This window comes from Pteropus alecto, unplaced genomic scaffold, assembly GCF_000325575.1.
Source record: "Pteropus alecto unplaced genomic scaffold, ASM32557v1 scaffold71, whole genome shotgun sequence".
NCBI lineage: Eukaryota > Metazoa > Chordata > Mammalia > Chiroptera > Pteropodidae > Pteropus > Pteropus alecto.
Window position 1 is genome coordinate 17,632,041 of NW_006433024.1, and position 12,860 is coordinate 17,644,900.

The window sequence follows — 12,860 nt, forward strand, 5'->3', positions numbered from 1 at the left end:
TCCTGCTTTCATGGAGCTTTCAAGACAGTTAACATATAAATCAGAAGGAAAAGAGAAAGTTGTAAATAAAAACAGTATATCTGGAGAAGTACAGGTAGAGAAGCCAGGTAAAGCAGAACCCTAAAGCATGATAAAGTAGAAGCAGAGAGGGAGAAGGATGTCATTTAGAATTCTTGGTGCTGGAAGAGGCTTCACTGCTTAGGCTACTCCAGCCCACTTTTGAAACATGCAGAAAATAAAGCCCAGAGAAATTGTTCCTCCCACATGATCCACTGTTGGCTGTCACTTATTGAATGCTTGTACACGTCAGGTACTTTAAATTTATTACCTATTTACTTTTGTTAACAACCTCTGGGTTGTTAAATAATAATTAAGAAATGTTAATAATTAAGTAATTATTATGTCAAGTCAAACCCCCTCGAAAAGTAGTAGTAGTATCGTGATTTTATAGGTACGGAAACCGAGGTGCAAGAGAGGTTAAGTACTTTGTCAGAGTTGTACCGCTGGGAAGTGAAAGAACTCGGATTCAGATTAAGGACTCACTTTTTCAAAACTGATTCCAAACACGCTCACTCACTTTTTGAAGTCATCTGCATCATCCCTTGTTGTGGATCCTAAAGTAAAGCATCGAGCCTATATCATAATAATATGCTCAGTAGCTTATGTCGCCTCCGTGTTCACCTCAGCATCTGTGTTTTATTGGAAAGCGTTGGCAAGGCTGCAGCCCTGTTCTGCTCCTTGACGTGCTCTGTCTCCCCAGTGTGCAGCCTTTTCTGCTTCTCCAGTTTGCAAGCTTTATTTGGTATGCAAATGAGTAGTGTGGAAAAATTGAACACCAAAATGAGTTACTGTCTGCCTCCCACCCACCCATTACTTCCTCTCCTCCCCTCTCATAATCATTCCCTTCCCAAAGGGGGCTAGCATACGAGATGAGACCAGGTCTGTCACTTGCCAAAGACCCCAGTTCCTTCTGCCTAGCAGGGCCTTGAAATCAGAGCTATAGTGCTTTTCGGGCGGCGGGGGGGGCGCCTCAGTGTAAACTCTAAGGGGTTCATTTTCTGAAAGTAAGCTTTGCGTCTCTCAGGGAACTTTCCTTCCTTTTAATGTCACAAAGGCATTCAAATGTGTTGACAGTTTCCCGCTTCTCCTGAAGAACAGACCTTATTTTGTTGGAGTTTTAATAGTTTTTCCTTCTGTATTAGAGATGTATTTACCTTTTTAAATTTATATGCTCCTTTTGTGTCAGTATTATATATTTGGTGTGTTTTTATTCCATCAACCCTCTGAAATCACAGTTGTGGGATGGGCTCTTGCTTATTGGCATAGATTTAATTGTCAAAGAGAAATAACTTTCAGCATTTTTGTCTCAGAGAAGAGCTAGAAATAATGAACTCTGGAGTTACCCAAGTTCCAGTTTCCAAAATCTATAAAATGGTGATGCTTACCCCAGCCTTGGAGCAGGAGGGTGTGGAGAAGGGCCGTGAACCATCAATCACCACCTGGTGTTCTGTAGTCGACAGCAGGGGCTGCTTCCCACTCTGTCACCTACAGGTTATGTGACCTTGAACATCTTTCTCTATCTTCCTCTCTCTCTCATTCCCTTCCCTCCTGCCTTCTCTTTCTCCCTCCCTCTCTCCCCTTCCTTCTTTTCCCTTTCTTTCTTTTGACTGCTAAAGAAATGATAAGACATCATTCACTGTTTTTAATTCTATAGTTTCATCATCTGTAAAATGAGAATAATGACTGTATCTGTCTTGCGGGTCATCGTAAGGCTGAGATGACATAATAAATGTAAAGCATAGCACCTGATGCTTAGAAAGTATGTACTCAGTAAATCTCGATGGTTTCAATATTACACATTAAATTATTTAACACACTTCTTTTAAAAATCTTTTTGGTTGCTTTTCCATTTAAATGGTATTTTTGAAGCATGAGAGAGTATTGTGTCAGGAGGAGTAGTTGAGTGGGTTGGGATGGTGATGGCAGAGAGACCCCTTAGGGATTCATTGTGATTTAAGCACAGGGCTACTTATTGACTTCAATTTCCATAAAAGTCAGGAGGATAAGAATAAGATCTGGGGTAGCAAACTAAAACATGGTCCTACAAATGTATCAGATATTAGGGTACAAATACTGAAATATAGGCATCTCCCTGAGACTGCAGCTTAATGTCAAAGTGTGACGTCATGGAAATGGAGACTCGGCTTTGACAAGATAGCCTTCCCACGGTGTCTCTTGGCTGTGAAATCTAATTGTGGCCTGTTAGGGACATTTTGGCTTTAATATCCTGATTACATTAGGACTCCAGGAAAACCATTCGGTCTCCTTGAGTTCCCATCCCATGTGTATTCCATGTGTTTGTGTACATTTCCTGTCCCACACTGTTACATCTGGCAAACAGCTGTTGTCATGTATGTGGTGACGGGTATCCATCAGTGATATGGATGAGGTTGATGGGGGACCTCGGGAATCCCAGAGTATTAGACACTAGGGAAGTGTAAAGACACTAGGGAAGTGTAAGCAGTAAAGACACTAGGGAAGTGTAAGCAGCCAGCATAACAGGTAGGATATTTCATATTCACCTACCTTCTGGCAGAGATAAGTTAGGTCCTGGTATTTTCACATAATAACGTATGAATGTGAATGTAATTAATGCCACTGAATTATATATTTAAAATGGTTACAATAGCAAATTTCATGTTAAATTTCACCACAAGTTTTTAAAAACCATACATAATATACCAAAAACCATTGTATACTTTAAATGAGCGGATTGTATAGCATATGAATTATATCTCAATAAAGCTGTTTTAAAATATAAGAATGTTTTAACAACCTTTTCCTATTATCAGTACAAAAATATTTTTGCTTATATTGCTGCATTAAAAATCACTTAATATTTTAATGGTAGCAAAGAAATTGAATTTCCTTTATTACTTTTTAAACTTCATTTTGAAAAAAAAATTCAAATGTACAAACCAGCAATGAACTCTCATGCTTATCACCTAGATTCACACGTTCTATTTATTCATATTTTTTATTCTCAGCATTCAGAAGTGATGTGCTTTGATATGGCGGTAGTTTTGTTTCACCGTTTTGTCTTTTGGTTTGGTTTTTGTCTTTTTTTTTTTTTTTAATTCTACGTACATATTACTTATTGGGCCCTTTGTGTGTGAAAATTTGTGTCTGTCGTATCTTCTGTTCTAAGAACTTATTTAGTTTCTTTAGTAGCTTCGTTTCTTCCATATTCTGTGTTTACTTTTTCACGAATCTCCTATTAGATGGATGTTGGACCTCCTGGATTTTCTTATCTCTCCTATCCTGTTTTTCATCTGTCTTTTTGTTCACCAGACTGGATTATGTTATCTTTATCTTTCATTCTTGCCTTTTACAAAATTTTAAGGTATCAAGTTTTAATGTCCGAGAGTTCTTTCTTGTTCTTTGATAGATCTTTTAAAATACAAATAGCAATTTATTCTTATTTCACGGATGAGAAAGCTTCTCTCACTGAGGATGTAATTCATTGTTGACATCGTTTTAATTTCCTTCTGCTGCTTCTCTTGTCTCTGTTTCCTCCGAGGTCCTGTTTTTCTGTTTGTTCGTTTGGTTTCTGTCATTCATGCTGAAGAAGTTCTTGAAATGTCTGTGATTCTAGGATCTGTTCATAATTAAAAGAGAAGCACTGAGAACCTGATCAGAAGTTCTTTGTGTGAGGACAAGCTCACTGCCTGGAGGGCTTTACTGTAAGATGATGGAGTGGCAAGCTAGGCACATGGCTGCCAAGGCTGCCAACATTTTGGGAACTGCAGCGGGGAGAAGGCCGTAGGGCTCATCATTCAGAATATAGGTTTTAACCTGCATTTTCCTCTCAGCTGAGTCTGTGTTTTCAGATCTGGAACTTCATTTTCTCAGAGAGTAAACCTCCCTCTCCAGCCGGGGTGGGGCGGCTGCGTGGCTGGACAAAGGGAAGGTTTGTGAGTCTGGGTCCCTCACTGTTCCTTACGCATGTTTTCACCAGTCCTCCCATTCCTCTTACCCTCACAAGGTACCCGCTGAGCTTAATGCCTGAGCCTTCGTGGGGTCCAGCAGTTTGCCCTTGAACCTCGCTGGCTCCCCCTTTGTAGCTGCTTAGGTTTCAGCTCTCGTTCTCCTACTCGGCCGTCCCTTCTCTAGCCTCTTTCAGTCTTTCAGAAACGTGTTAGTACTGCTCTTCTCCTGTTCCATTGTCGTCGTAGATTTGTATGTTATATTTATTAGCTTTCGTTTTAGTGGGTTTGGGGAGGGCATAGAGATAAATGCATGTGTTTAATCCGCCATGTTTAACTAGAAATCTCCTCAGCTGCCGAAATTCTCTGCTCTGTTTTCAATGGTATCTGAGCCAAAGTTAATTAAAGAAAGTCAGTATGAATTTCGAGGAAGGGAAGACTTTGAACAGTTGCTTAGCTCTTGGATCGGTCATGAAAAAAGCTGCCAAACTTCCCATGTTCAGGTTTGCTGATGACATTGGGAAGGAAATGAGTCCCACTGTTACTAGATCCTTCTCTGACCCACATAAATCTGTTTTCTTGCAGAAGTGGGGTAGCGTAAGCAACCCACTCTTCCTCCCGTTGATCCCACCGCAGTCTCAAGGTTTCACTGCCATCGTCCTCACCTACGACCGAGTAGAGAGTCTCTTCCGGGTCATCACTGAAGTGTCCAAGGTGCCCAGTCTATCCAAGCTGCTAGTTGTCTGGAATAATCAAAATAAAATCCCTCCAGAAGGTAAGAGTGGGGAATGTGTTCAGGAAGGGCCTGGTTTGAGTGTTAGTTTAACGCTCAGCTGGATCCATTATGGATGGCTAAATTATGTGCATTTTTTGTTTTAAAGGAATTTTCCTGCTTTGTCAGCAGTAATGCCATTTCTGAGGCTACGTGACCCCTGTTGTCTCCATTTTTGTGTTCTCGTTCTACGGTGGTCCATCTAACTGTGTTCGAGGGCTTTGGAATCAGTGGGGTCAAAGGCCATCAGCCTTGGGAAAACAGATCTCAGCTTCTCTCAGCCCTCTCAGCCGATCTGTTTACATGAAAACTCAGTTTAAAAGGCCTTAGTTTTCTCCATCCTTATCTTGGCTCTGATACTGTGTTCTTCTTCCGAAAGAGGATGGCCTCACCTCTGACTGAGAAAGTCAGCAAAGCATGCCCTCTCCATGCCTCGAATTCGTTCCTCAAGTGAACGCTCGTGAGAGGAGGTTCCCTTTGGTTTATCTTTGATCACTTTGTTCCGTGCCTTGGCCACCCCTGCAATCTGCTGGCCGGCAGCTAGGGTTGAGGACTGTTTGATTAATTGGATTTGTTTTTAATTCAGGACGCATAGAGCATGTTCCACCTGCATTTAGTTTCTCATTCAGTTGGTCTATTACTGATCCTAATCCCAGGGACTTCAAAGCTCTTGCCCTTTATAGCCTATTAAAGCCAGGAAGTTTCTGATGGATTAGAGCGAGGAATGGGTTTGAAGTTTGTAATGTGCACCACTATCACCGATAAGGTCTAGTTTATTGCCTGACAGTGGTATCTACACTTTTTATGACTATCCCCTTTTAATTGGTTATACCGAAGTCAGCAGAGTCAGCCCTGGAAACCACCAGTAGTAGGTCTGTTGTCTCGGCCGGAAGAAGACCGTATTTCCGTCTCTTAGGCAAATCAGAATTTGCCTCAATAAAATTCTGTAGTTCCTCCTGAGACATTTACAATTTTTCACTCAGTGGGATTTTTGTTCTCTGAGAGAATCAACTTTCTTTTTAGATCTAAGGAGCCACGGTGTGTGCGTAAACAAAATAGCATTTTAAAAGAATGTGCCATATTGTCCCCTGATGCACACTGCTTTTTTTAAAAAAAAATTATCTTCTTATTAACTATCTTTTTATGCCAAGGTTTTTTTTCTTCTCGGTGTCTAGGTGTTTTTGTTTGTTTTGTTTTGTGTTTTTTTTGTTTTTGTTTTTGTTTTGCTGCTGTTTTGTCTGATGCTCAATAAAGGAGAAGGAAAGAGGTAAAGAAAAGGGAAGGTGCTGGCACCGTCTAAGAAGGAGGGAGGAAGAGCCTAACAGGAAGGAAGAGGATCCGTGAGGAGGGACGTGGGGATGACCTCTGAAAGCTGACTTGGATTCATCAGTTCTAGTCGCCTCTCCCTGGAGTGCAGCAGATTGGATGGCACTGCATTGCTAATCAGTCTCTTTGCTCTTAAAGGACAGGTCCTGTTTAAAAAAAGAAGGCCGTGTATCCCTCCTCGGCTCCGGTCGTGTCACCCTGTATTTGCTCCTGCTTACAAAGGCCACCAGCTTTCAGAGAGAGCCTTTCAGCCCCTCTACTTTTCCCAACCCACCTCCGGCCCAGAGAGGCAGAGTTGCAAAGCCTGGTGCCAAACGCAAAGGAGGTTCTTAGAAACCTTGGTTAGCAACTTCGGGCTTAGGGCGAATTATTTATTGTGAGTTTGAGTCACTTCTTTTGGCCAAGTATCATTGCAAACTATGAGAAAGGAGAAATCTTTTTCTTCCTTCTTGGTCCAAGCCCCCCCATTGACATAACTGAACGCAATATAGCACAAACCTAGGTTTCTGGAGCAGGGTATTCAGTTTTAATTTTTGGTAGACCCTACTAAAATGTAGTGGTTAATTTTCTGACCAAGATTTTAGTTTATTTTTGAAATATTTTGGCTCTAGGGAGGAAAGAGAGCCCTCAGATGATGAGGCCCTAATTTTGACACGTTTAGAGACTGGACCAGCTTTCCTCTAATGGTGGTTTTTAGGTCAGGGCTCCGGCTCCGGCGATGTGGTTCTTTGGGGAGAACATGAACCATGTTTAATCTTCTGTGGGGTGTTTGTTCACTTGGTAAATGGGGCTGTCAGCTCTGGCCCTCATGCCAGCAGAGGCATCTTATTTTTCATGTACAGCATTAGTAACATATATATTTTTTAAAAAGAAAGTTCAAGGCTTTGAAATGTTAGAGGCAAAAATGATGTTTTTCACTTTCTCTACATTTACTAAAATAAATACTGTGGTTAATGTGTCTGCTGCTGAGAGGATTAGTGTAGGCAGAATCTCCCCCGCCACACACACCTTTTTTTTTTTTTTTTTCCACTTTCCAACCCAACCAAATACTTTTTTTCTTTTCTGGTCACATTTAAGTCTAAATTGCTGGGTTTGAAGTTTAAGAAGATACTTAAACTAGGCAGTAGAAATTTCCAGTGAGCTTTCGTCACATTGGTTTTGAGCTCTGTCAGAAAAAAAGGCAAGCCACTGCCTTCCTCCCCGCCAACTCTTCAATTTCCAAACCTGATGGATTTAGGAGTTATTTACCTTGGCCCCTGGCCTCGGTCTGAAGGAAGCTGGTACACTGTCCACTTCAGATAGGTTTACCTCCGCCTTCTTTTTAACTGATTTCAGTTTTACATTTGAATTCATCTCAGGACCCCCCCAGCTTGGGCTTGCTGCTGTCATAGTTCTCAGTGGGCAGGATGGGATCGGCTGAGAGTGTCAGGATGCTCCACCCAGAAGAGGCAACAGGGAAGTAGAAGCAGCAGCTACCTTCCTTTTGAGGTGACTCATAGAAGACTGTGGGAATTAGGGTGATGGGGACCAGATGTACACCAAGCAGCATGAACACTCCCGAAGGGGGCTTAAGGTCTGTGTGGTGGTGATATCATTTATTCTGTGGCTCTGTGATTGTGTTTGTGACAGTGATTGCCAGGATGGGTGTGGGGTCATCTTCAGTCAACTTGAACATTTTATGGTACCTTTGCCAAGTTGGAGAAAAATTCTCTTTGCTCACATCTCCCTTGGCATCCAAAATGGAGAAAACCATTAATCAATATACGTTTTTTTTAAAAAAAAATCCTTAGCACAAGGAGTTCTTTTTCTCCTTTAAGCTGGACTAAAGCTCATAACTGTAAAGTTATCAGGTCACTTGGCTCAGTTGTTTGTTTTTCATAAATTTAGTGTGTTTGAAAAATCCTAGTTTGTAGACTTCTTTGTGTGAATGCAAGGTTACATTTCTATTTTGCCAGCTACAGATTCACAGGATGAGGCACAGGATACAAGGGTACACTGTTCCATTTAGAATTTAAAGGGGTAAGGAGAAAGAGACCCTGCCTGAGTTAAGCAATAGTAGAGCCTGAAGATTTCTAGCTATGGCATTTTTTCCTTCTGCATCCTGAGAGGTCAACCTCTATCTCTCTGTCCATACCTCTTCAAGTTGTCAATAGAGAAGTGAAGTTCATAAGATTTTACAAGAATCCATTCGTGAAAATGATAATAATACAATGCTATTAACCATGTATTGTATACTTTTTATATCCCTGGAATAGAAACTGTGCTAAGTGCTTTATACATATTATCTCCTGTCCTTACGACAGTCCTGCAAGAAAGATGTTATTATATCCATTTTTTAAAAATGAAGCTCAGATTAGTTGAGTAATTTGCTTCAGTCACAACACTGCAAACGGCAGAGCCAGAAATAAACAGAGGTCTCTCTGGGTCTAAAACTCTTGCCCCTCTGTACCTATTTAGATTACCATTTAGCAGCAGGGAAATTCATCGTGCTCCATCAGTTCTCTGATTTGGGGTTGTATAGAACAACTAGGTCCTTGTCAGGGACCCAAAGAGACAGGAAAGTAAATCTATTCTTTCAAAAATACTAATAGGAAGGGGAAAAAACCTCTTCTTTCTTACCTATATTTTTCTTTCCTACCTCATGCTTCTGTCCTGATTTTTAAAACAGAATCAAAATCCCATATCAGAATTATCTAAATGCTTTAGGGCAAAGAGTAATTATAATGGTTATTCTTTGATTGCTGCTCCCTTACCTTTGTCCTCCACAGAAGGGATGCTAAAGCCTGAAAGAATGGTGGTTCCCTTTCTTGGAGGCCTATTTTATTTAAAAATGTGAAGTGAAGAAACTGGGAATTCTATTTAGAGCCCTGTCTTGTGGTAATGATAGTTCTTAGACAGCTGACCATTGAGATGGAGACTCTTTTTGTCAGTGCTGAGTTTTGGCCACCCAGGCCCAACTCAGAACAGGGAAAGTAATCACATTTCCAAAAAAGCCATGATTCATTCTGTGTTTCCATTTGTACCCCACATCATCCTCTTTGTTAGATTTTTTAGAATAGCAGGGATTCTGTTTATTCAAAAGTGGACATGCATGGGAGGTACAAGCTGGAGGCATGTCTCTGTATTGTCAGAGTAGTGCACCAGATCTAACATGTACCATCTTGCCATCACTACCTAAGGTTCAAAAAAAATCCTTTGATTTTGTAAATAGACACAAACTTTCAAGGAAATCACAGCTAACATTTAGCGGTTGTCTACCATGTCCCAAGCACTGTGCTGCTAAATACATTCATGTTCATTCTCATAGTCATTCACGGAAAGATGGTGTTGTTATTCCCTCTTCATAGTCAGACAGATTCAAAGTGATTGACTTGTTCAAGATCACATGGCTAGTAAGGGGAACACCTGTTTGAAGCTGTTTCTAAAGACTGTGCTCTTTCTGTGATATATAAACTGCCTGATCCTAGGACTCAGAGGCATCTTGTTTGGTCTCTCATCTGATGTCAAGTACAAATCTGATCTAAGTTAGTACATTTCAAGTAAAAGGGCACATTATGTTGTTGAAGGCATTTCATTCATCTTAAGACGGTTTATACCATTAGAAAACTCTTACTTATTTTGAGTCGAAATCAATTTTCCTGTGACTTTCACCCAGCCCCTGCTCATGGATCTAACCATTAGAGGCCGCAGAGAACAAATCCCTTTTCATCTGATAACCCTTCCGTTATCCCTAGTGTATTCGTCAAGGCCCAGGTGGGAGACAGAAACCACACAGTAGCTTGAACAGGAGAAGTTTCATATAAAGAATTATTAACTAGTAACAGGATATTGGTGACTAAGGGGTAAAAAGAACTAAAGATTACAGGAAGTAAATTTGGGAGAGCACCTTCTCCACCTAGGTCTGAGATTCAAACCTTGTTGGAGAGCGCATGACTATAGCCCACTGCTGAGGTGCCACAGGCCAAGTCTGGCCAGCAAGAAACCAAATGTCCCCTTCGATACCCCATAGAATTCAACAGAAAGCTGCTCAGCAGGTGTTACTGAGTTTTCTGGGAAACTGGCGAGGGCTTCAGTGGCGCTCCCTCGGAACCACCTACGGACAGAACCTCAGCTGAATTGCTCTCGGGGGTGCTGCTGACCTCACTGGGAAGCTGGTTGGGGTGTCTGCAGGACTTTCTGGGAAGCTGCCCCTGGAGCTAGAACTTAAACTTGCTGGAGATAAATGCCACTGCCTGCCTACCTGCTGGTCAAGTGCTAGAGGAGCAAGAAGTAACAAAAGCACACCAGAACCAGGAAGAAAAGCCCCCTTCCTTCTAAAGTGTCTCTACAGCACCCTCTACTGACAGGGTTCAGCACTGGGCCAGCTGACAAAGGGAAAACATTTCCAGTGTCACAAACAGGGTAATGAAGGGTGAATTGAAATTGAGAAGCAATAAATTGACAACTTGCACATTTAGTTTCTTTAAACATTCTATAGATATCCCTGATTCAAGTATCTGCACTACCCTCATAACACCTCCTAAACTGTTTTTTCAGTTGTTGGTACTTTTCCCATATTGTGATACCCAAATCAGAATACAGAGTCTAGCATAGGAGTTCTCCAAGTGTGGTCCAGGGGCCCCTGGACATCCCTGAGATCCTTTCAGGGGGTCTGCGAGGTTGAAATTATTTTCATGATAGTACTGAGTCACCCTCCCTTTCCCACTCTTTTATTCTTTCACAAGTAAACAGTGGAGTTTTCCGGAGCTACGTGACATGGGATAACGTCATCACTCTAATAGCTAATGGAATATCTGCTTGTGTATTCTTGTGTTTTAAAATTCCCTCAGTTTTAATTTCTAATACAATAAAGTGTGTGTATGTGTGTGTGTGTGTGTGTGTGTTGTATCACACATAAAAAACTTTGAGGTTCTCAACAGTTTTAAAGAGCACAAAAGATTCCTGGCACCAAAAAGCTTGAGAACCACTGGGCTGGTAGGTAGGGCTATAACCTCCTTTAGATATTATGATCGACTCATGTTGTGTAAGGATTTGGACAGTAGATTTATGACAGAGATTTTATTTATCTAGAAGAGGGAGTGGGAAGCAAACAATAATAAGGGTAGTTGCTGGAGAAAATTGTTGAACATCATTGTTTTATTCCAGATCTAGAGAAACTTGAGATTTGCAAGCTGCAATAGATGGTACAGGTTCTATTTGGTCTTTTATGCTAAACAGACTTAGATTCCAATACTAACCTTATCATTTATTAACTCTGTAACCCTGGCCAAGTTACTTAACCTCTCCGAGCCTTGTAAATACTACTTTGTAAACTCTGCCCGATAGGGTTGTCAGGAGGCTTGAATGACATTGCATCTTTAAAGTGTCTGGCATATAGTAGTTGCTTCATAAAGATCTCTCTCGCGCTCGCTGCTTATTCTTACCCCAAGAAGAAGGGATTTGCCTAAGATCCCATAGGTAAGGCAGAACTCAGGTCTCCAGTATCTCAGTCCTATGTCCACTCATTTGTTCCAAAGATATTTATTGATTATGTGATTCTGTACCAGGAGTGAAACTATAATTAACTGTTGTTATTGATTAAAAGACAGCAGCCTATAGGATCATTTCTGGTCTCCAGTTTAGTCCTTTTCCAAACATGCTTTTTTTGGAGTTGACCACATTTTTAGGCTCTGTGCTCATTTAAGGCTGTGAATATCTTTTTTAATCACAGGGCCTCTCACTTGCACAGGCTTCTTCCAAGATTCTGGTAATGCCCCAACAATGTGGTACTTGGACTTACTATAAAATATATGGAAGTGAGATATTTTGTCTGCAGTTAGTTAAGACAGCTTTTTTTTCCCTTCTGACTTTTCCTCTGTCATACTTCTCTTTATTATGGCGACTTTGGAGTGGCTATGGGCATGTTAGGGCTTCCAGACCCACAAAAACTAGATCGTTCCACCACTACATGATGGACTTTTAGGAAACAGTATGATACCTAGCTTTCCTATTCTCATTTGACAAGTGTTGTGTGAAGAACAGACTGCCCTCTGTAAAGAACCCTGAGATCTACAGACAGGGGTACTGTACCAAAGAAGTATTCATTTCACGCTATGCTAAATGCAGCATTTTAAAATAAGGAACCTGCGGTTAAATCGCTTCAGTCATCTCGAAGTAGAATGGTGAAAATGTCAGGCAAGTCATGGGTTGGTGTTTCTTTACTGTGCTAGAAAATCCCACATAATTGAACCGAGAAATTTGATATTTACTCTGTAAATTGGACATGATGAGAGCCAAACCCGGTAAATCACGGGCGAGGGGCTGTCGAGTGGATAAAGTGCTAAGTTCAGGAAGCTGCACTCGTTGGGCGAAACAGTGTTGTGAGGGGCGCATTCTGCGGCCTGGTTAAGCTGCCTGAGCGCGCTCAGAGTTGGGCGCGTCGGGGCGGACCTCCTCCACGCATGCATCCTGTTTCCTAGCAGAGCCGCAGGCAGGTTTCTACCTGGCGTGTACCTGTTGGAAAGTATTTTGTAGACGTGGTAGAATTCTGACATTAGAACTAATCACTATGCTGTACAACTGAACTAATATACCATTGTATGACAACTATAACTGAAAAAAAAAACCTCATTGAATCGTACAGTGTAAATATGAACAACTAATTATTATACCTCAATACAGCTGAGGGAAGAAACAAAAACAAAAACAAACTGTGGGCCTGAGAAGGAGGCAGTCAAGACTGGATTTCTCTTGTCGTTGTGATCCTGGTCATTTTGCTTCTCTGTCTCTCAGTTGTG

At 41.3% G+C, this 12,860-nt stretch overlaps 1 protein-coding gene across 6 annotated transcripts in view; it reads left to right on the forward strand.

Moving 5' to 3' along the window:
• EXT2 (exostosin glycosyltransferase 2) overlaps positions 1-12,860 on the forward strand; it is a 120,887-nt gene that overhangs the window by 76,711 nt on the left and 31,316 nt on the right. For all 6 annotated transcript variants that reach the window (XR_003045152.1, XR_003045153.1, XR_003045154.1 and 3 more), the window contains one exon: positions 4,572-4,761. Coding sequence is in view for 2 of the 6 variants with exons in the window: in XM_006908054.2 (XP_006908116.1) it covers positions 4,572-4,761 (190 nt within the window). In the remaining 4 variants the exon portion in view is untranslated. The remainder of the gene's footprint in view (positions 1-4,571; positions 4,762-12,860) is intronic.